Source organism: Crocodylus siamensis, chromosome 2 (assembly GCF_052110815.1).
Source record: "Crocodylus siamensis isolate JL-2025a chromosome 2, ASM5211081v1, whole genome shotgun sequence".
NCBI lineage: Eukaryota > Metazoa > Chordata > Crocodylia > Crocodylidae > Crocodylus > Crocodylus siamensis.
In genome coordinates, this window is record NC_143396.1 from 37,818,494 (window position 1) to 37,839,447 (window position 20,954).

At 43.4% G+C, this 20,954-nt stretch overlaps 2 protein-coding genes across 3 annotated transcripts in view; one reads left to right on the top strand and one right to left on the bottom strand.

Annotated features, from left to right (window-relative positions):
* The first annotated feature begins 223 nt into the window (after positions 1-223).
* Positions 224-1,914, top strand: SOD3 (superoxide dismutase 3). Of its 2 annotated transcripts, none has more exons than XM_090035713.1 (2): positions 224-380; positions 975-1,914. In XM_090035713.1, the coding sequence occupies exon 2, from the start codon at positions 991-993 to the stop codon at positions 1,723-1,725; it is 735 nt and encodes a 244-aa protein (XP_089891839.1). In that variant the 5' UTR covers positions 224-380; positions 975-990; the 3' UTR covers positions 1,726-1,914. The 2 variants fall into 2 exon arrangements, with proteins under 2 accessions (XP_089891839.1, XP_089891840.1); XM_090035714.1 differs by having other exon boundaries at positions 259-380; positions 1,013-1,914.
* A 915-nt stretch (positions 1,915-2,829) lies between these two features.
* Positions 2,830-20,954, bottom strand: part of CCDC149 (coiled-coil domain containing 149) — a 93,639-nt gene continuing 75,514 nt past the window's right edge. Inside the window, exons 11-12 of the mRNA XM_090035711.1 lie at positions 13,702-13,815; positions 2,830-9,333 (exon numbers count right to left, since the gene is read on the bottom strand). Coding sequence (XP_089891837.1) covers positions 8,807-9,333; positions 13,702-13,815 — 641 coding nt within the window. The 3' untranslated portion in view covers positions 2,830-8,806. The remainder of the gene's footprint in view (positions 9,334-13,701; positions 13,816-20,954) is intronic.

Sequence of the window (20,954 nt, forward strand, 5' to 3'; positions counted from 1 at the left end):
AGTCGTTCCCCCCCTTCCCCCACTGCAGATTGAAGGACATTTGTTCTAGATAAACACATGAAGTCATAAAAGGAAAGATTAATTTAAAAACTTAATAACCTTAATTTTTTTGGAAAGTCAGCCAGGACTGAGAGCAAGCTTGCTTCACCAACTGAGGAAAGGACAAGTTGTTTACCCTTTCTAAAAAGTAACACCAACCTACCCCCACCCCCTCTACACTGACCACTCCCATAACCCGTGTTACTTAACTTTTACATAAACAAGCAGCTCTGAGAAGCATCAACTTCAGAGAGAGGACTGGAATTTGGACTGGATTGACTGATCGTTTGAGAGCAGAAACTGCAAGCAGCTAGAGGAGTTTCTGGAAAATCTTTGAAAAGGTAGGCAACAGCCTGGATTTTTTTCTTTTTCCTTAAACAAGCCAGCTGCAAATGTGGGCCCAAAATAAAGTCTCCTTGAAGACTGTCCTAGTGGGATTTGGCTTAGATAAACAATTTGCCATACTAATTAAAAAAAAAATCAATTGAAAGAACTTTCAGGTGATTTGATTTCTGCAAGAAGGAAGCAATTAAAGTTCTCATCTGAAATATAAACTTCAGGTCTTTTTACAGTCAGGTTTGATAGTCTGCTTATGTCTAAGGAATATGTGCAAGGATAGTCTTAGTTCAATTTTGATTCATTATTGATATTTAGAACCAAGCCAGGACAGCTGTCATGACCACACTGTTTGGCTGTTTTGCTTAGCAATGCTATGGGCTAATGGTGTGCCTAGCCACTGCCGCTCACTTTTCACTTCCACTTTGCATTGAGAGTTGATATACTTCCCAACCCCCACTATTCGTCTTGGGAGCCTTTTGATTTGAAGTGGCCGTTTTGGGTAATACCTGGGTAAATGGTTGTAAGTGAATGAAGGAAACAGGATACCCAAAAGGCTCCTTCTAGTTCTGTTTCTTACATTTCCTATATTTTTGTAGGTTCTGAACGGCCAACATGTTTCTATCCTTTTGTCTAGTATCTGTGGGGCTGCTCCTCTCCTTACCTGGTGTTGCAAGGGGAGAATTGAAGCCTGTTTCTGAAACGGAAGGCCTGTTTCAAGAATTACGGAAAAAAGTGAATGACTTGTGGCAGAATTTGCTCTACCCACAGTTTATCAGAGACAGTGACTGGACGGCGTACGCTACTTGTGAAATGAAGCCCAGCTCCAAATTAGATGCTGACAAACCACAAGTGACAGGACAAATCTTGTTCAAACAGTCCTACCCAATTGGAAAGCTAGAAGCTTTCTTTGACCTGGATGGGTTTCCATCAGAGAACAATCAGTTGGGTAGGGCTATTCATATCCACAAGTTTGGAGACCTCAGTGACAGCTGTAACAGTACTGGAGGACACTATAACCCCTTCAGTGTGAACCATCCTCACCATCCAGGGGATTTTGGCAACTTCTACTCTAAAGATGGCAAAATTAGAAAATACAAGTCAAACCTGTCTGCTACTCTGTTTGGCCCATATACCATTATGGGCAGATCTGTCGTTATTCATGAGCAGGAAGATGACATGGGCAAAGGTAACAATAAGGCCAGTTTGGAGAATGGAAATGCGGGCAGACGTCTGGCTTGTTGTGTCATTGGGATATGTGACAAGAACATGTGGGAGAATAAACTCTCCAAGTTTGTAGAAAGAAGGAAAAGAGGCTCACAAAATGAGCACAGGAGCAGGCCCAACTGAGGGCCTGAATACCAGCTATCTCCAAGGCAGCCCAGAATAGATTTAGTCTATGCAGTTGTTGCTAAGAGATATGGCAAAAGGTTTCCCATTTCCATTGGAACTTGGCTCTGTTGTTCTCTGAGAAATGCATGATGGTATGTAGAGCTTTTCCCTTCTGTAAGCAGATTAATAAAAACAGCATCAACACAACATTGCAAGGTATTCTTTCTTCTTAAATGTAAGACTCCCACTTATGCAGCTCTAAAGTTTACTGCATCCCAGTACGGGTAATAAGATATCCAGTTAATGAAATCGGAAAAGGATGTTTCCACTCTAAGGGATCACAAGCTAAGGAATAAAGGAAAAATAGCAAAAATAAATGAGAAATTGCTTTTGACTTGATGCTTTCCATCCGGGTAGTATTTTCATACTCATCTGAAAGGTATAAAGATTTCTGTGCCATCAACTATTTCGGGCAGTGTGCCGGTAGAACTAGACAATGGCCTTTCCCTTCAGCTTAGGTGAAGTATAGACATTATTTCTATTTTTGACTTCAAATCCACTATAGTATTCTTACTTATATTTGCTGTTTTTATTCTCCTACATGTATAAGCTTCTTAACTGGTTTCAGTTAGCTATATGTTTATAGCTGAGTCGCGCTGTTTACATTTGAAAGCAGATTTATAAAAACCGTTCTGGGTTTTTATTTTTTTAAATAAAAAGCCAGTTTGAAAGTGTTTACTATGTAGATAATGTATCTGGTAAAACTTTTTTAATGCCGCTGACATAGCATAGATAAATTAGGTTAAAAATAGATGCTATACAGTATTTTCAAAATAAAAAGATAAAAATAGAGTGCATATTCATACACAAATATATGTGGCAAGTTAGTCTGTTCAAAGTGCAAGCACTAAATGATAGTAGAAAAGGCTTTCAGTTTAGGCAGGATTTGTTTGGTTTTGCCCTATACAAAAATCAACATCTTTACAGTCTTCCCTTCTGTAATACAGGATCATAAATTACTGCATATCCCACTGAAATGCAACATGTTAAGTCATAATTAAATGTTATCCTATACAAAATCTCTCATAAGTAGAAAATAAAGAAAAAATCAGAGCAGGCAAATACATCAGGAAATGCTTTTCTTTATTCCAGGTGACAAAATATATATTTATGTAGTTTAGTCATGTTACAGGATGATTGCAGGTTGCAACAAAAGAAAGGTTTGCAAATAAAAAGTGCATCTCTTTTTAAATAAAGCTATAAAACAGCAGCTGGTAAAAAATCCCCATCTTTTTAAATTTTAATAGGTGTTCAACATAATCTCAGCTAAGATTCTAAAATACATTCCTGAGCTCATATGGATTAAAGAAATTCTGATTTCCTTATGATACAAATTGCCCTTTGCATAACAATAGCTGCACTTAGAAAGGAAGCAGCTTTTTAAAAATGTTTCTTTTTCTTAGTCTGCCATTTTCATACATTTGTGTTTTACAGATTCATTGAATACCCTTTCTGAGAAATAGCCACAACACAACAGTACCCTTTAAAGTGCAACTTGTTCTTTCCAGTTAACCCATGGATTTGCTATCGGTTTCCATTACAAGTTTACCATCTCCCAGAAGCATACAAAATAAGGGAAGTCGACCATGTGTTAGCATTAATGATAGTAGTGTCTTAAAAAAAAAATCCTCTGAAATGCTGGCTTTGACTCCCCTCCCTCCTTCCCCAGTCCTATTATTGATAAGGTTTGTGGCTGAGTAAGCCTACCACAAGACACTTAAAATCTTAGAGAAGGAATGCATGTCTCAACGTGGAAAACAATGAGCAACTCCACAAAGACAATAGTTACACTATTATCAGAGGTGCAGGGACACCTAGGACAGGGAGGTGGGTATAGAGGTATGCTGACCACTGTGCACCACAGGGGAGGATGGTGCAGAAGGGGGAGATGTGGGTGAGGGGAAGGGAAGGCTTGATTTCCCAGGCTGGTGCTGCCACTGCTGCTTATACAGCAACAACAGTAGCAGCATTACCTCTGCTTCCTGACTGAGCCCCATGACTGGGCTCTCTGAGAGCTGACCCTGATGCCTCATTTGCTTTCTCTCCCCGCCCCCACCCCGACCAAAAACATGCGTTAGGCACAGGGTGGTGACTGCTCTTGCCAAGGCTACTGAGGGGCAGGAGGAAGGGGAATGCACCACTCTGCTTATTCAATTCACCCCCTGCCCCCTGGATGCACTGCTTGGTGTGGTGGTACCCTGCTCAGCTCCTCTGGCCAGGCAGGGGCAGTGCAAGTCCCATGGGGAGGGCCACAACTTTGCGTCCAGAGCTGGCGCCCTGCTTGTCCCACCCAACTTACACTACTGACCAGCACAGCAACAACTTCAAAGGAAGGAGAATAAAAACCACAGCGTACAGTCAATTGTATGTTAGTGCAAACAAATCTTACTTAAAAGAACGGTACGTATGAAAAGAGCACAAGCTACATTGGACTCTGTCAGGAGAGACCGGTAGTATAGTACTGAAATGAAGTCTACGTGGTGGTGCTTGGCTAGAAATGATAGCAAAGGAACAGAAATGGAATCCACGTGGGAGGGATGGCATGAGGTTAATCCCTAAGAAAATTTAACATGCAGGATGATGATATTAGTTCTCTTTCAGAGCTGCACATCTGCCCCCCAAAACAGAAACAAGACAACATTTCAGGAACCAAAGACAATTGTGAACCTTACTCTTCTCTCATAGGCCCCAGCATCGCCTCCATGTAGCATTACTGTTCATTTGCAGACTGATCCAAAAAACCCACAGAAGTCATGGAAAGACTCTCACTGACTGCATGAGCATTCACAGTCATCTGGCCAGGTGCCAGGGGATTGAAAACTGGCTAATGTGGTCCCTATTTTCAAAAAAGGGAGGAGGGAGGACCCAGGTAACTACAGGCCTGTAAGCCTCACCTCGGTGCTCAGGAAGATCTTGGAGAGAATCATCAAGGAGCACACCTGTGGGGGGACAGCAGGGGAGATCATGCTCAGGGACAATCAGCATGGGTTCATCAAACGCAGGTCCTGCCTGACCAACCCGGTTGTCTTTTATGACCAGGTGACCAAATCCTTGGATGATGGTGTTGCCGTGGACATAGTCTTTCTAGACTTTAAGAAGGCCTTTGACACCGTCTCTCACCCCATCCTCATAAAAAATTAAGCGACTGTGGCATTGATGCCTACACAGATGGATGGATAAAAAATTGGTTGATGGGGCGCACCCAGAGAGTAGTGGTGGACAGGTTGTACTCAACCTGGCAAGATGTGAGCAGTGGGGTACCCCAGGGCTCAGTCCTCGGGCCCACACTGTTTAACATCTTCATCAGCAACTTGGATGAGGGGTGGAAAGCACGCTGTCCAAGTTTGCTGATGACGCTGAGATGTAGGGCCAGGTGGAGAGAGAGGCTGCAACTAGATTTAGACAGACTACAGAAGTGGGCAGATGAAAATAGGATGGGGTTCAACGTAGACAAATGCAAGGTGCTGCACCTTGGGAGAAGGAATCCACAGCATACATACAGGCTGGGGAGTTCCCCTCTTGAAAGCACCGAGGCGGAATGGGATCTTGGAGTCATTACTGACTCCAAGATGAACATGAGCCACCGATGCCAGCCCGCAGCCAGCAAGGCCAGCCATACCTTGTCACGCATTCAAAGGTGCATCTCAAACTGGTCCAGAAAGGTGATACTCCCCCTCTATGCGACTCTGGTCAGGCCGCAGTTGGAGTACTGCATCTGGTACTGGGCGCTGCACTTCAAAAGGGATGTGGCCAGCCTGGAAAGGGTTCAGAGGAGGGCCACCCGCTTGGTGAGAGGGCAGCAGGACAGACCTTATGAGGAGAGACTGCGGGACCTGAACCTGTTCAGCCTCAGCAAGAGGAGGCTGAGGGGGGACCTGGTGGCTGCCTACAGACTCATCAGGGGAGATCAACAGCAAATAGGTAGAGCCCTTTTCTCCCCAGCACCACCTGGGGTGACAAGGAACAATGGTAATAAGCTGATGGAGAATATGCTTAGGTTAGAGATCAGAAGGTAATTTTTTTTTTACAGTTAGGGTGGCCAAAATGTGGAACCAACTTCCCAGGGAAGTGGTCCTTGCCCCTACCTTGGGCAAATTCAAGAAGAGGTTGGATGATCACCTGTCTGGGGTCTTGTGAACCCAGTATTCGTTCCTGCCTATGGCAGGGGTCAGGCTAGATGATCTGTTCAGGTCCCTCCTGACCCTAGCTACTATGAAACTATGACTTAACTGAGCTTTGGCTATGGCCCTATTCCATGTGGAGGAGACTCAGGGACACGAATTCTATCCCTATTACATAAGGGGTGTTATGTAACAGCTTCTCATCATTTTTAAATTTCCAGAAAGCCCCGATTTTGGCTGCATTTTTGTCAGATCTACATTGGCATTTAGCTTTGGATGAAAGCAAGCTGCAATGAAAGATGGAAAAGAATAAACTCCTTGGAATGCCTGCAATATTTCAATGATTTCAATGTGGGGCTTTTTCTTCAGGCCTGTCACCACTGTTGTATACATGATGTACAGACAGACAAGCAAAGTTCCCATGAGATAACGAAGAGCAGAGCTTTAGACCCTGTCAGCTGTTCCATGGTAACAGCCTATGCGAACACACAGCCTCAACTAACCTGCAGCAACCTGCTCCCACTATCACCGAGTGCAAAGCTAGTTAACTGTTAACCATCACTTACCTTGGGTAAGGAGCACACACATTGGTAGTTACCATGCACTGTAAATTCCTTTCCTTGTTTCCCCTCCATAATTCATTCATATGCCCTCAGTAATGTAGACTGGGGTGGCCGTAAGTAGTATGAGCAGCTTGTGTGTGTGGCAAATGCCAGAACAGGGAGGGGCAGGCAGCACAGAGACAGAGGTCAGGAGCGAAAAAGCAGAGCAGCAGATCAGGCAGGGGGGAAGGGGTTGGAGTGAAACTCGGGGAAGCTATGGGACAAACTTATGGCATGTCTGCGAAAAAAGTTGGCCCCCACTGATGTAGACAGTCATCATTAATAGCAACAGCATAATCACCGTTCAACTCTTCTCAGTCTTTGGGTTAGGATGAACTTAGATTAAAAATAAGAGAAGAAAGCTTCAACTTCTTATTCTTGCTTGCCCCCAGAGTATTTATATGTAAAACAAGCAAGTCTGGTTTCAAAGGGCTGTCTTTTATACCAGTGAAATGCCATGCCACAGACCCTTTAAATACAAAGGAGACATGGTAGAGGAGTGCTGCAAGTATTCCTTTATTGCCTGAACATGGTGGCAATGACAGAACAGTCAAGCACAGTAGAGAAAGGGTTACACGCATGCTCCCATTAGGGCGAATGCATGAAAATGCAGAGGCAGGTCACATTTTTCAGTGTCCCATCATCCCTTATATTCAAATGTTACCATTAAAAACTGCCTTTCTTCTGCCGAGTACAAACTGCTCATGGAATTAAACACCTTTGATTACGGCAACACCTGCTAGCTCAGCTTCCACATACAGAGGAGTGTGTCAGTGTTCCTAATATAAACCCTGTTTTTCAGTAGCTGACAAGTGGGCTGTAAAAATTTGCAGCTGGCAGATATTTGTCAAACGAGGACTCAATCTGGGAGGGATTTTCCTTTTTATTAGTAGCATTTTATTAAATTTGGTTTAATTCTCTCTGATTGGTTTCAAGTTTCTAGGAGTGAAAAATGAATATTTACAGACAATTAAGTCCCAAGCCAGCAGAAAAATTGCCTCTACGGCTGCTGGCCCATAGGATCTTCACAGCTGCAGACAGTTCCTTCTACAACAGGAGAGGAAGGAAGCACCTCCCCTCCTCCAACAGCTGCTATCACCAACATTAAGCATTGCCTTGAGGCTGCCTTCCTTGGAGGAGTGGCATAGCTCCAACATCACTGGAGATCTGGAGATTTGCTCCAAGGAACCCCCTAACATTGAAATGTTTTTCTGAGGACTGACTAACAATCTGGGAAGAAAGTTAAGAGGGCCACTGGGACTCAATTACTCCATCATTTTCCCAAAGAGGTGATAAGCAGATGTGAACGAGAAACACCGCCCTCCTTCCAGATAGAAAAGTCCACTTTTCTTTTAAAAAAGAAAAAAATGAAAGTGTGAATAGACTTAGATTAACTCTGTTTCCTAGCAAAGGGCCGACTGCCCACGAACTGTTTCAACTCCTGAGGGTGGGAAACATGCATTTCCATGAACTGATACCAAAAGAGTATGGCAGGAGGACAAGCCTATGCCTCTTTCCCCAATAGCTCTGCCATACCTCCTAGAAAGGAGCGTGTTTATCCAGGGAACGGTCCCTCCAATAAAAGACAGGCCTTCACAGCTGTATCTAAAACACATTTTCATGCAGTTTGCAACATGAGCAGAGGAAGGAAAAATTTACACTCTGTAGGAGAAATGGAGCTTTGAGATGAGGGAACTGTATGTGCTGGTTTTGTTTTTAGAGCAGATCAAATGCTGCTCTCCTAAATGCTCACTCGCAGCAACTATGTTCAGATAGGGAACGGAAGTTTAGAAAACAAATAAAAGCCTGTAAACCTCAAGATTCTTTTCAGTTTAAAATGACAAATCTCCATTAACTAAAAAAAGACATTTCTAACCCTTAAAAAACACATCCCGCTGCCAAGAATATACATACCTTTGAGACCCAGCTAAGACTAGATATGATAAAGCATAATGGTGGGTCTCCTGACCCCATTATTCTCAGTTATGCCTATCCACCTAGAAACTTTAAATCACTGTAAATACTAGAGGCATGATGAAAAAGCCATCAGCTTCAAGTTCTCCCCATTACATATTTACATTTTTTGGTACGGTATAATCACTATTAATAGGAAAAAAACCCTTTTTAATAGACAATTGTTGACAAACTGATGTAAAAACCAACTCTACGGCAACAGTTTCAGCGAGTACCTACATTCACAACAACACAGCTTGCACTGGCAAAGGATGACCAGAGATGCTTGAGGGCTTGGACTTCATACCTCAAGCCAAGCTGTTATCCAGTTATTCAGAGTTTTCAGCAGGATCTGATGGTCTGTCACTCTGTTTCAGGGGGATGGTCCAAGATGTTATTTGTGCATGCAGCTGTAGCTGTAGTTAGATCTCCAAGTCCTTCAGTATCCAGTGTCTCACTATTTTCATGCTTTTTCTCATTCAGATTTTCACAATCACTCTCTGAGATTTCATAATTATCTTTCAGGACTTGCTCCGTCTCTGAGCTGGAGGCTTCTGTGGGGTCAAATGAATCAGGGCTGGATAATGGGGACTGTCCCTCGGATGAACCACTGAGTTTTGGTTGGCCCCTTGGACTCTGGCCCTCTGCTGGACTTCCTGTTTTGCTCCCTCCGAGTTCTACAGCTGCTTGTTCTTCTGTTAATTTTATTATTTCACTTCCAAGTCTGTTTATATCTTCTTCCTCAGAAGGTAACTGGGGTAGCAAGGGGTGAAGATGCTTATTTTGGTTACTGTTATTTAGATGGGCTTCAGAAACCTCAGAAGATTCCTTTGGAGCTGTAAACTTATTTGCAACAGTGCAAGTATCATCTGGTTCTCCCTTTGCTTGTGCTATAAAGGAAACAGGACAGCAATACACTATGATTAGTCACTTGAATTTGTATGAATGGGGCTGACAAAGAAGGCCAGAGCAACAATGTTGATGCAAGTTTGTGAAATTTGAGCGGCCAAACACCACGGTAAGAGATTGATTTGAATAAAATATTGTATATACATATCTACATTGACTCCCTGTCCAATTCTTCAGAGATCAGAACTAATCAGGACCACAAAGTTATCAAGCCTAGCTCATTCAGATTGTCTTCTTAGAGAAGTGTGACTCCTGTAAAGAGATGCTGGAGCTGATGAAGGCTGACAGACAGCATTTAGGGAAAAGATCATACTCTCTGAAAAGCTCGTGGTGGTGGAATTTCTGGTTAGAGATAAGTAATAGCACTAGAAAATGATACTCTTCAAATGAACCTTTCTCCAATAAAGAGTAACCTTATGGAATTAGTCTGCAATAGATTTTGTGGACAACTTCAGAAAATGTGCTACTTCTGGTAACAGCACAAGGCAAGGCAGCAGTGGAAAGGCATGTTAAATGTACCATTACAACACCACCTCAGAAAAAGCTCTTCATAGGAGGCAGAATGCAGAGGTGAACTTCTCTGTATCAGAGAAAACTCCTAACCTTCTCATCTGGTACACAGAAGAAAAGAAAAAAAGAAAAAGTCATTAAATTGAGGTGCAACAGTCAAGCACCTGGAAGCTCAGAAATGCCCGAATTAAGGTTGCCTATGTAACCCATAAGTCACAGTCCTTGGCCACATACATTACAAAAAAATCTATAAATTACAAGCACATACTATCTTCCTTACAATAATTTTGCCTTGTTCGACATACAGAACAGACTTACTCTGGGGATAAGTCAAGGGCTAGATGTCAAAGGATCTGCCTTCTATAGGACCCCTCCCTCCCCCTTGCATCACCTGTAAATTGGAAGATTCTCAACTGGCAAGATAACGGATTGCAGGAAGTTCATGTTTAAGACAGCCAGGAATGCTGCTACCCCGGAGACAGCCAGGAATGTTGCTACAGCCTATTCTCGTCTCTGCCACACTGTTGCTGTGTGCTGGCAGATGCATCACGTAATTTTTTGTCATCCTTTTTGAGCACCCAAATTTGAGACCTTTTTGCCTAATACACAGAAGTGAGGCACTTTGACCATATGAACATATATAACGCTATATAAAAGCATTACATGATGCAAAGCACTTTGAAAGGTCAGGTCCCACATATTTCCAATTGGGCACCCAAAATGAGTGGAAACTCTTGACCTTAATCTATGTTTCAGTTCCCTATCGTACCACAGAGATTTTGTGAAGCACTCATTATAGCAATGAGCACCACAGCCCATGAGAAAAGTATCAACGGTGTTTTAAGAGCAGGTTTGAATACAGTGAAATAAGATGGGAAGTCACAAATTGAACAGGAAGAAGAAAACATACTGAACAGCTACTCATTAGCTGAGCCCCATTCACCTTGCACAGGGAATGAGGCAGTGGTCCTGTGGAAGAACACAGCCTTTAATTAGTTGACCATAAATGCCAGAATGTAGCACAAAAGGGTCCAAATTAGGTTTACATCACACATACTTCTGCCACCTGAATTACCAAATTCACTGACAGCAATAGCAATTTGCTACCATATTATACAGGATAACAAGGACAAGCTGTTGGAGGTTGGACCAGCATACACACACAGACACTTCCTGGGAGAAGAATGGTGAGACAGGAATTTGGGTTCATTCTGGGTTCCTGGGGGAGGGGGGAGTAGAGTCTGGGTCTTGAGAGTACACCTCATTTTTCTCTCTCTCCCCCTCCATTTATTTCTTTGGCTCCCAAGTCCACTCTCTCTCCCTGAGTGCCTCATTAATCTGTTTCTTATCACTCTGCCACTCAGCATCTCTTCCTCAATCACATGCTTTGGCAGATCTAAGCGACACTCCATCCCAGCCAACCCCCATCCATCTCCTTCATCTATTCCCGATCCCAGCCTCCTCTCCTCTCCCAGCCTTCCACCCCAGCCTCCGTTTCCTTGTCCCAATCTGTTCCTTTCCTTCCACTGATGAAGGTTTCGTCTCATCTGCCTGGACAAAAACAGTTTGTACCCTCTGGGCACCAAAGGGGACCATTGGGAGCACACGAGAAACAGGCTCCATGGACTCAGTTTCAGTACTTGGACCCATCCCAGCCTGGAAAAGATAGGAACAGGTAATGCAAGAACGAACCTTCCTTGCCCTGTTCTGGAGCAGACTGCCACTTGGGGAAGTGCAGAGGTGGTGGGTGGGGAGGAAGCATCAGGAGCCATGATGGGATGGGAGCATGCCAGACAGAGATGGACTCTTGGTACTTAACAGCTAAAATCTCTGAAGTCGCTACTGAGCATGTGTGAATAACTTAGTCAAATTTGGTGACATTTTTCACATGGAGGATGAGATGGATAAAACCCTGACCAAAGGGTTTAGCTGCCTATCACATTTCAAGTTTCAGCTCCATAGCATGGAAAAGATCACCAGATCTTAACATGGGAAAACAACAACCAACATTTTCCAAAGAGGCAGGGATGGAGAAATCAACCTGAAGCAGAAAGCTGCGGAGAATGTCACCTCAAACTGTTAAAGTCTGACACCATTATAAGCAAGTGAACGCAGGGTCTGCTAATACGTAGTGTATGGCCCTACCAGATAGGCTTGGCAGGATCTGATTTTGATTGGTAAACACTGATAAACGGCAAGCTCGCCTCACACTCACAGACTGATGGAAAAGTATTTCCATTGGTAATAATCAAAATTTATAGAAAGGGGACAGAAAAGTAAGCTGCTGCCACAATGCCTGGGCAGGCTCCTGCTGTGCAGAAGTTGGAGGCGGGGGGTGGCCTCGGCACTGTGTGTTTGTGCATGTGTATCTGTCCCTGCCCCTGCCTCCACAGCTCTGTGTCTGCAGGGTGCTAGCCAGCTGGGCCCTCCCTTGCAAACTTGGGTGGGAGCCAGCAGGCAGAGGGAGTTGCTGGCTGCAGGGGGCAGATACTGCTGCAGCAGCCAGAGGTTTCCTTGCCGAAGAGTGGGAAGGGGCCAGGGGGCAGTGACTGCTGTGGGATAAGGAAAGCAGGTGCTGAGTTTGGTGGGGCTGTGCACAGGGGCAGTGTGCTGGGATGGAGAAAGAAATGGGTGTGTTTATGTCCACATGTCTGTGTGTATGTGTGTCTGTATGCATGCCCCCACACTTAATATCATGCAATACTGAAAATTTAAAATCAACAAAAAAAAATCAGAATAAATGCTTAAAATAGAAATTGATATCATCTGTCAAAATTTTTTTTAAAAAAAAATCAAATTTTGCTAAGCCTACTACTAGATAATACTACCAACTGCATGCTATGTCAAATAGGCAAAGACAATATCATGCTACAAACCAAATACTGAATACAGCGCTTAAAGAATTAATTAGAACAAAATAATTAAGTGCTCAAAACAAAAATGAATATTTATAAAGTTACTACTTTTCAATAGAGGAATATTTAAATACAGTTATTTTAGCAAAAAAATATCAGCTGATCAAGATTATAAAAATGATCAATCTTGCTGTCAAACTTTATCAGATGATGACATGGATAATAAAGTCAAAATGGAACCATGATCTCTTTAGTTTGAAGAATTAGCACAATAAAGCATTTATGAACCTTCATGATTGGCTGAATAAGATCTGGGCATACCAAAGATCTCATGGCCATTAAATAGCTTATTCAAATGTTGATAGGCGACTATCAAAAGCCATTTCCCATCAGCACAAAAAAATAAAACTAAAGAAAATTTAGTGTGTCAATTAAAATATTGGCGTGCTGCTTGGTATCAAATAGAGCTGGGACAGACTCATGAAAAAATGTTAAAAGCCTTTTCAATCAAAAGCTTTATCAACATGCATATAGATCTATAAAAGAAGAATCAGTGAGAGAAGTTTATTTCCATTTACAATCAGGAAGCCTTTCATCCAGAGATCAGGTATAATACAGGAGAGTTCTAAGCCAGTTCCATAGTCTGCTTACCCGCAGTTCATTGTCACAGAAGAGGAAGAATAGAAGGAAGCTAGTAACACACATCTCATTTTGTAGCATCAGTGACATTCCTTTACCATTTCTCTAGCACTGTGCATCCATTAGACAGTCATTTTTTAGTACCTATACTGGCATTTTTACTGGGATGATCCACCTCCTTTTACCTGTGGTTGGTTCATTCAGTCCTTTAGGCTTATTGAATCTTTACCTTCTGCTATACAGGCATCAAAACTTGGCAGTCATTTTTATTTTATGACTGCCAAGTATGAGATGAAAGGGGAAAAGTCTATGAGCACAACGTTCCTCTATACCCCAGATGCTCACCTTCATGCCTCTGTGCTTCATTCTGTGGTGGCTTGCCAGTGAATGTTAATGGTGATCTTGACCGCTGTATAACAGGCAGGGTTGGATCACTGAATGTGATAGTATCCTTTCCACCTAAAAAGCAAGCATTGGAAACATTAAACCACCAATTAAACTGTATGTTCACCAATGAGTTTGGTGTTGTTTAAGTACATCTTAAAATTTAACTATTTTTTCCATTAAAAAGTACAGTGATACCTGTCAGTACAGAAAGTTCAGTACAGAAAGTTAGATAGGCAACAAACTGCAACTGAAGTGCACAAGTCAAATATAAAAAAGGGCATATTTCTATCAACGCTGCTGGGTAGAGGACAGTTCTCTAATTTGTTGAAAGGCTACCAGATTTTGCGTTCAGCTATAATCAGATCATATCTATGTGATGCAAAAAGTATTTTTAGATTAAAGCTTTATGCTAATACAGAGATCATTTGCATTTAGACTTGAGTAGCACACCATTACCAACAAGTATTCAGCACTGACCCTGCACCCTCTACATCCCGCTTTCATTGCCAAAATCTCTCTTATTACAAATGCAATTTTGTGCATTATTCTTTATGAAAATTTTATCCCAAAGTTCTTTCAAAAAAAGGTCGTTTAAGAGACGGCCCAGAATTAGGGCAGCAAACACAAACATTGATACTGCAGGGAAAGGGGACTAGAAATGTTTACTCCACTGAGCCAAATTCATTTATGTGCATTTTAGTTCGAATCCAGCTGGAAAGGAGTAAATTGCCCCATTCCTTGGTGGATGAAATCTTGTTAACTAAACTCTTCAGGCCAAGCATTCTGTTGTATATGACTAGCTAGCAGGGGCTTTAGATTCCATGGCAGTGAGAAAGTAAACTACAACAGCTTACCCCACATGCCTTCTACCATGCAAGGCACTTAGAGGTCATCAGGAAAGACACTAGGACAAACTGGAAATAGCACACATTTGCAAGCTCAAATGACTGTGGCATTCTAAAGGACAATACTAGCTGACAAATAACATCTGGTACGGTGGTTTGCTAAAACAATTACCACTGTTCTACTCGCCTCTATTAAACACATAAGACCACAAGTTAGTACCACCATTACTCTGTACATTCAAATTAACTTTGACATACTCTGCAACCTGTCTTAAACTGAGATCTTAAACCATGGGAGTCTTAAACCAAGACTAGGGGTTTCCCGGAGGGACTAGTGATTTTGGGGTCCTCAATTTTTGGCTCAGCCTGAAGTCAGCCTCCCCTCCAAAGCTCTCATCCTTTAAAGCAGGGGTGGGCAATTATTTGGGGTGGAAGGCTGCTTAATGAGGTTTGGTGAGCTTCTGAGGACCACAAGGGTAGCCCAGCCCCTTGACAGTTGTTCCACTACCTGGTCATCATCTTGGGACTGGAAGTCCTGCCCCCAGCCCCCTGACATTTGCCACTGGAAGTCCCTCCCCCTTTCCCCCCAGAACTACTCCCTTTGGGAGGGGGGTTACATTTTAGAACCAGAAAAACAACAAATCATACATGAAAAGTCAAACACTTACTATAACATATTTTAATTTTAATACAAAAATATTTTGTCATGATTTGTGTTTGTGTACTGAATACAGAGGTGACTGCATAACTCAAAAATAAATTCTTAGTCTTGTATAGTGTGTGGAGGCGTGGTTGGGGGTGGTGCGGCGGTTGAGGGGGTGTGGATGTGTGTACGGGGGCAGGGTATGTTGGGGGTGTGTATATGTGGGGAAGGTTGTGAGGGCAGTGTACGAGTGTGTGGCATTTGTGGGATGTGAGGGAGGGTGGGGGGTAGGGACCCCCTCCACACTTCTCCATGGCGCAGCAACAGCAGGCGGAGGTGCTCGTGGAGCTTGTGCTCGTGCCAGGCACGAGCTCTCCGAGTGCCCCCCCTGCTGCTGCTGCACCATGGCAGAAGTATGGAGGGGGTCTCTATACCCCCCCATACCCTACAAATGCCACATACAACACTGCATGGAGCTTCCCTTCAGTGCTGCATGAGTGTGGGGGATGCAGATGCGCAGCGGGTAGTGCCAGCGATAGAGGTGGGCTGGCTGGGCTGCACCTCTCACTGTGGTGTGCAGTGCTGGCTGGAGGCACACACCACCAGGCATGACTGCCCCTAGCACCTCTGCCTGCTGTTGCTACCGCTGCTGCCTGCCAGAGCTGTGCGCAATGGACAGTGCGTGGAGGGGGTCCCCACGTCCCCCCGACCCTCCCTCACACCCACAGCCTGCCCACCCAAGCTCTGTGCTGCCACTGCCCCCCTAGGCGCAGGCTCCCTATTGCCACCAGCTGCAGCCCCATGCTCCCACCCAGCTGCAGTTCCCCCTCACCCCTACTACTTCCCTACCTGGTGCCTGGAGTGCGTGGGACACCAGGGAAGCCAAGTAGGTCCCTCGGCAGCTGCAGCAGCAGCCCCAGCCAGAAGCAGCATGCTAGCCGGGCTACAGCCTTCCACTCACGAGGGTGGGAGTGAGGCATAATTGGGTATGTTGGCGGGGGGGGGTTTACATGGGCACCTCACTCCCACCCTTGTGGGCAGAAGAGGTGGGTGGGGTACAATTAGTTGTTCGGTGCCGCGAGCTGGATGTAAGTGCCTGGTGGGTTGGATCCAGTCTGTAGGCCGTATTTTGCCCGTCCCTGCTTTAAAATGTCTTGAGTTAGAACCCTAACATTTCTAGTCATGTTTACCAATCTTGGCTGTACGTGTCTGGTGACAGGACTTTTCCCTGTCTTTCTACTGCCTGATACAATGAGGCTCTGACATTGCTGAGGTACACGTGTGGCAGTAATACAAATAAATAATTCTTGAGACACTTTGATGCTGTCAGGATATTAGACAACCAGCTTCAACTGAATTTGCATCTGCACTCTGCTTCTTCTATAGCACATAATACAATTAAGCAGTTAATTAACAAATAGCCGAGTGAGAGACAAACTCTAATGTAAAGCCAAAAGGAGACATTTTTAGCTAAAAATTTGAGGGCTTCTCCAAATGACAAAAGCTGAAGGAGGGAAAAAAGATACTTAGTATCCCATGACAGTAGCAAGACTATGCAAAGAGATGGGCACGAGGTCAATGTCAAAGGGGCAGTGCTGGCAGGAAGAGAAGCACTACACATGCAAGATCTATCAGGAGAGAAGTGATTAAATCACCAGTGAGATTAAAGGATGGAAAGGGTAATTTTCAGCCTGAAGAAAGTAGCTGCCAGAGGAGCTATTTGTGCTAAATACCTTGCAAAGCCATCTCAGAAGCAAGAAAGTAAATGTAGGGCTGCAACTCTTGTGGCTTCCAATTCAAATATCAAATGACAAAAAGTGTTGACTTGCACCAGCAATTACACACTCACTTTCACAACATTTTACTTTGAAACTGACTGGTTACACATGTACTGGTTAGACTGCCATCCACCATTAAAGCAGTATTGTTTCACTGGCCCAAGTGGTATTATTTATATATTGCAACAGTGATTCATGTCCTTGTTAAGTAGGGGGCTAGAGCGTTGCAAAAGCACAGCATGATTGGGGTATACTAATGAAACCTGAATTAGTTGACTGAACCAGGTTACCTCTTGAAGCTACCCTGCTCAGCACAGTTCCTGGAATGCGCACAGTCCATTAGTGAACCTCTTGGGGTGGGGGGTTCAGTTAAAAATGTATGGGCAAGTGAATGAGAAGCTACAAGGTAGAAAAATAAGCTAATCTGTTCCTTTCACCAGAGGAATATTGTTTTCCCCAAGTGTAACCTGGTTGATCCCTCTCAAATTTTTGCCTGGATTTAAATAGCTCTTCTAGAAAGGCTCCCATAATGGCCACCACCTGTGTACCCAAAACCTGCAGAGAATATCAACGTTGCTTCTCAACTGGACTAAGTTAATGACTGTTTAGAAACAAAAGCATCTGCAGCATTTCCTGTGGTCACAAGAAGAAATGCTGTTCAAAATGATTTTTCTTTTCTGCTCAATTCTTTTGCAGTGGGAATTAGTATTTCAGAGCACAGTAAATAAAGCTGCAATGAAGTATCCAATTACACTAATGTCTAAGAGAACTAAACTGACACTTTCTATGCATATTTGTCTAGTGAACCCATCACTCCAGTACCTAGGCAGCAGTACTAGGTATAAAGGCTCCTAGGATACTGAAACAGTATATTCTTTGTTTCATCCTCAGTGAAGATGAGCTCATATTAATGGGATCTGAAAAGAATTAGTGCCCAAGACCTCTCTATGTAAAACCATGTCCTCATGACCAGTCTATTTCCACTAGTACAATGAAACCATCAGCCACAAAGAGAGACCTATAATTGCACAGGGCAAAACTTTCCCAGGGCCTGAGCCACTTCTAAAAAAGCATAAAACTCTTGCTGTTCGTTAACCACATTTCTTTCATTCGTTACATACAAGGTAGCAATCAAAACATCTACAATTTGTCAAGCTAGTTCAACTATAGGATGACTTACGGAGGAAGCAAATATTACCATATGTTCTTGCATATAACCCACTCTGAATATAACACCCTACTTTTATAGGGTGTTATATTCACCTTATTTAAAAAATATTTTTAAATATGTACCCTATTTTTAAAAGGTATCATGAAGAAAAAAAGATCTTGCCTTAGGTAAATATCTGAGTAGCCATAGCTAGGGAGCCTGCTGTCACCTCCATGGATCAGATGGGGACTAGGGACCTGGCCTGGGTCTGCATGGTGAGCCCATTCTAGCACAACAGTCTAGGGCTGCACGGCAGGTCGGAGGCTGTGCACCCTGACAGCATGCTGAGTCTGGGACCACCCATGTGCCAGGTGTGACCCCCAGATCCTGGCTCCAAGACTACCCACCAAGTCCAAGGCTGCATCCTGGCTCTGGAGACATATTTTGGGTTTGACCCAACACTTGGCTGTAGAGCCAGCATACAAGTGGTCCCAGACTTGATATGCCAAGTCCAACTTGACACATGGCTCCGGACTGGACTTGGCACATCAGGTCCAGGGTTGTGTGTCAGGTCAGACTCAGCACCCTGGCTCTGGCCATGGACCAACCCTATGCACTGGCCTGATGTGTTGCATGGATGGGGTAGAAGATCCCCCATAGGTAGAGACCTACTGAATTCACGGAGGAAGTGGGCTGCACACCAGCTTCTTTATTCTTGCAGGGTCCCCTGTGCAACACCCGCTTCTCCCTCACTGACTGCTAGAGGGGCCCTGCCACTCACTCTTTAATCAGCAGGGAGACATAAACAGTCATTTTAATCATGGAACTGTTTTTGCCTCCTGGCCAGTCAGTAACAAGCAGCAGGGCCACCAGGGTCCCTCAGCCAATCAGCAATGGGGAGGAGGGGGCTGCATGGGGGAACCTGCAAGACTAAAGGAGCTGCTGCACAGCACACTTCCACCATGAATTTAGTAGATCCCTCCTCATAGGTCCAGAAATTTAGTGGCTGGGGGACACAGAAGGAAGCAGTGGCAGTGTTAACTGTCATGACTCCCAGAGCTGCAGCAATTATCACTGCTATCACTCTGCCCTGCCCTCCCACCCCTACTAAACTTCTGGACCGGAGGGGATCCCTTTTTCTCATATTTAATGCCTCCCCAATTTTCCCCAGCTGGCTTTGGCTGGAAAGGTGCAGGTTATAGGCAAGAAAATATGGTACTTCTATTTTTAAATACTTGGAAGATGTTCCAATAGCACAGTGATGGGAGTGGTGAAAAGAGATGTTTTATTGGTAGTGCTCCTAGCGGTCACCACCTGAAACTGATCTAGACTGATGGGCAGCTCTAACCAGGTCTCTGGGCCTCCCTACCAAGCCCAGGACCATTTGCTGCACTTCTGTGTGGATGAAGTGGAGGGGCCTTTTCTGGAGAGCAGGCTCAGTGAGGAGGCAACACAGATGCAGCCTTCCCTAAGCATGATTGAAAAATCAGTTTTCCTCAGCAAGTCTTTACACCGACAAAAAAAAAAATCAACTCACTGCAAATTAAGTGATTATTTTTTGTTTGAACTCTAGCATAAATGAGATTGGGTGCTCTAAGGCCTCCCCCACTCACTCACCTAAACCCACATCCAGCCTCCGGGTCTATTATGATAGTCCCAACCACGTTTGAAAATTGGGCACTGTTTGACAGAGCAGAAACCAGTTTACAACCCTCTGACAAGAATACTCCTGTTGAAAATTTAAGGTAGATCACAAACAAAAGCACAGTTCTGATTTACTGGTCTGGTTAAATCCAGAAGTAAACCCCACTGTTCATCAGAACTACCAATCCAGTATAAAATTCAGTTACAACTATTTAGTATCATCCTTCATTACCATTTTCCTCAATTTAAAAGAACTGCCTTGCACAGCACTCTCTATTTCCCTTGTGGCCATCTAACTCACTCAGTTGAACATCTTAATCTGACAGATATAAAAATGTTCAGATAACATTTCCATTTATTTACATGCAGTGACAATATTTAACGTACTGCTAAAATTAGTTACTAAAAATATACACGTCAAGTAGAACCTACTCCCAAATCCCACTGAGACATTGTAGCTCAGGCCTTCAGGCAGCAAAAGAAAGGAAGGAAAGAGACAGTTGTTATTGTATAAATATTAATTTGAGATCTTACCTAAATAGACCAACAATGAAGCAAGACATTCTCAGTGTCCCAATTGTTCTATTTTACTCTTTATACTTTCACAAAAGTTAAAACACTGCATTTATTAAGCTACAAATTTCAATGAACCCTATTTTTGAAAGAATGTAAAAAGCACCAACAGGTTGAATTTGAACAGGTTAAAGTTTACATGATATTTCTATTAGCATGTTAACCTATAATACAAAAGTTCCAGTATAAATATTACATTGGCATCTCCCATCAAGAAGACATGGGAAAAGCAGAACTTGGAGTTGAACTGACTAGGTTTGTTACCAGGACTCTTCAGATAAATTGCTGAATATTTAAATTTTGTGAAAAGTTTTGACCTAACTGACAACGTTAAAACTCCTGTAGCTTTATTTATATTAGTTCCTGCACATGGTAGCAAATGTGGGAAACTAGGCAAAACTAGCCGAATGGTGCAAACACTAGGGAGAAAGTGGAATCATTCACAGTGGTTAAAACAAGACACAGCTACATGTAATGGGAGGAAAATAAATAAAAGTTGAATACTGAACATTTTCCAAACAAGCCAGCTTAAATCTCCCTCTACTTAAGTAATTTAAAGCCAAAAAAAATTAAGAAAA

Bases quoted from the DNA above. Each gene is read 5' to 3' on its own strand.
- SOD3 (XM_090035713.1), top strand. From the start codon at position 991: ATGTTTCTATCCTTTTGTCTAGTATCTGTGGGGCTGCTCCTCTCCTTA.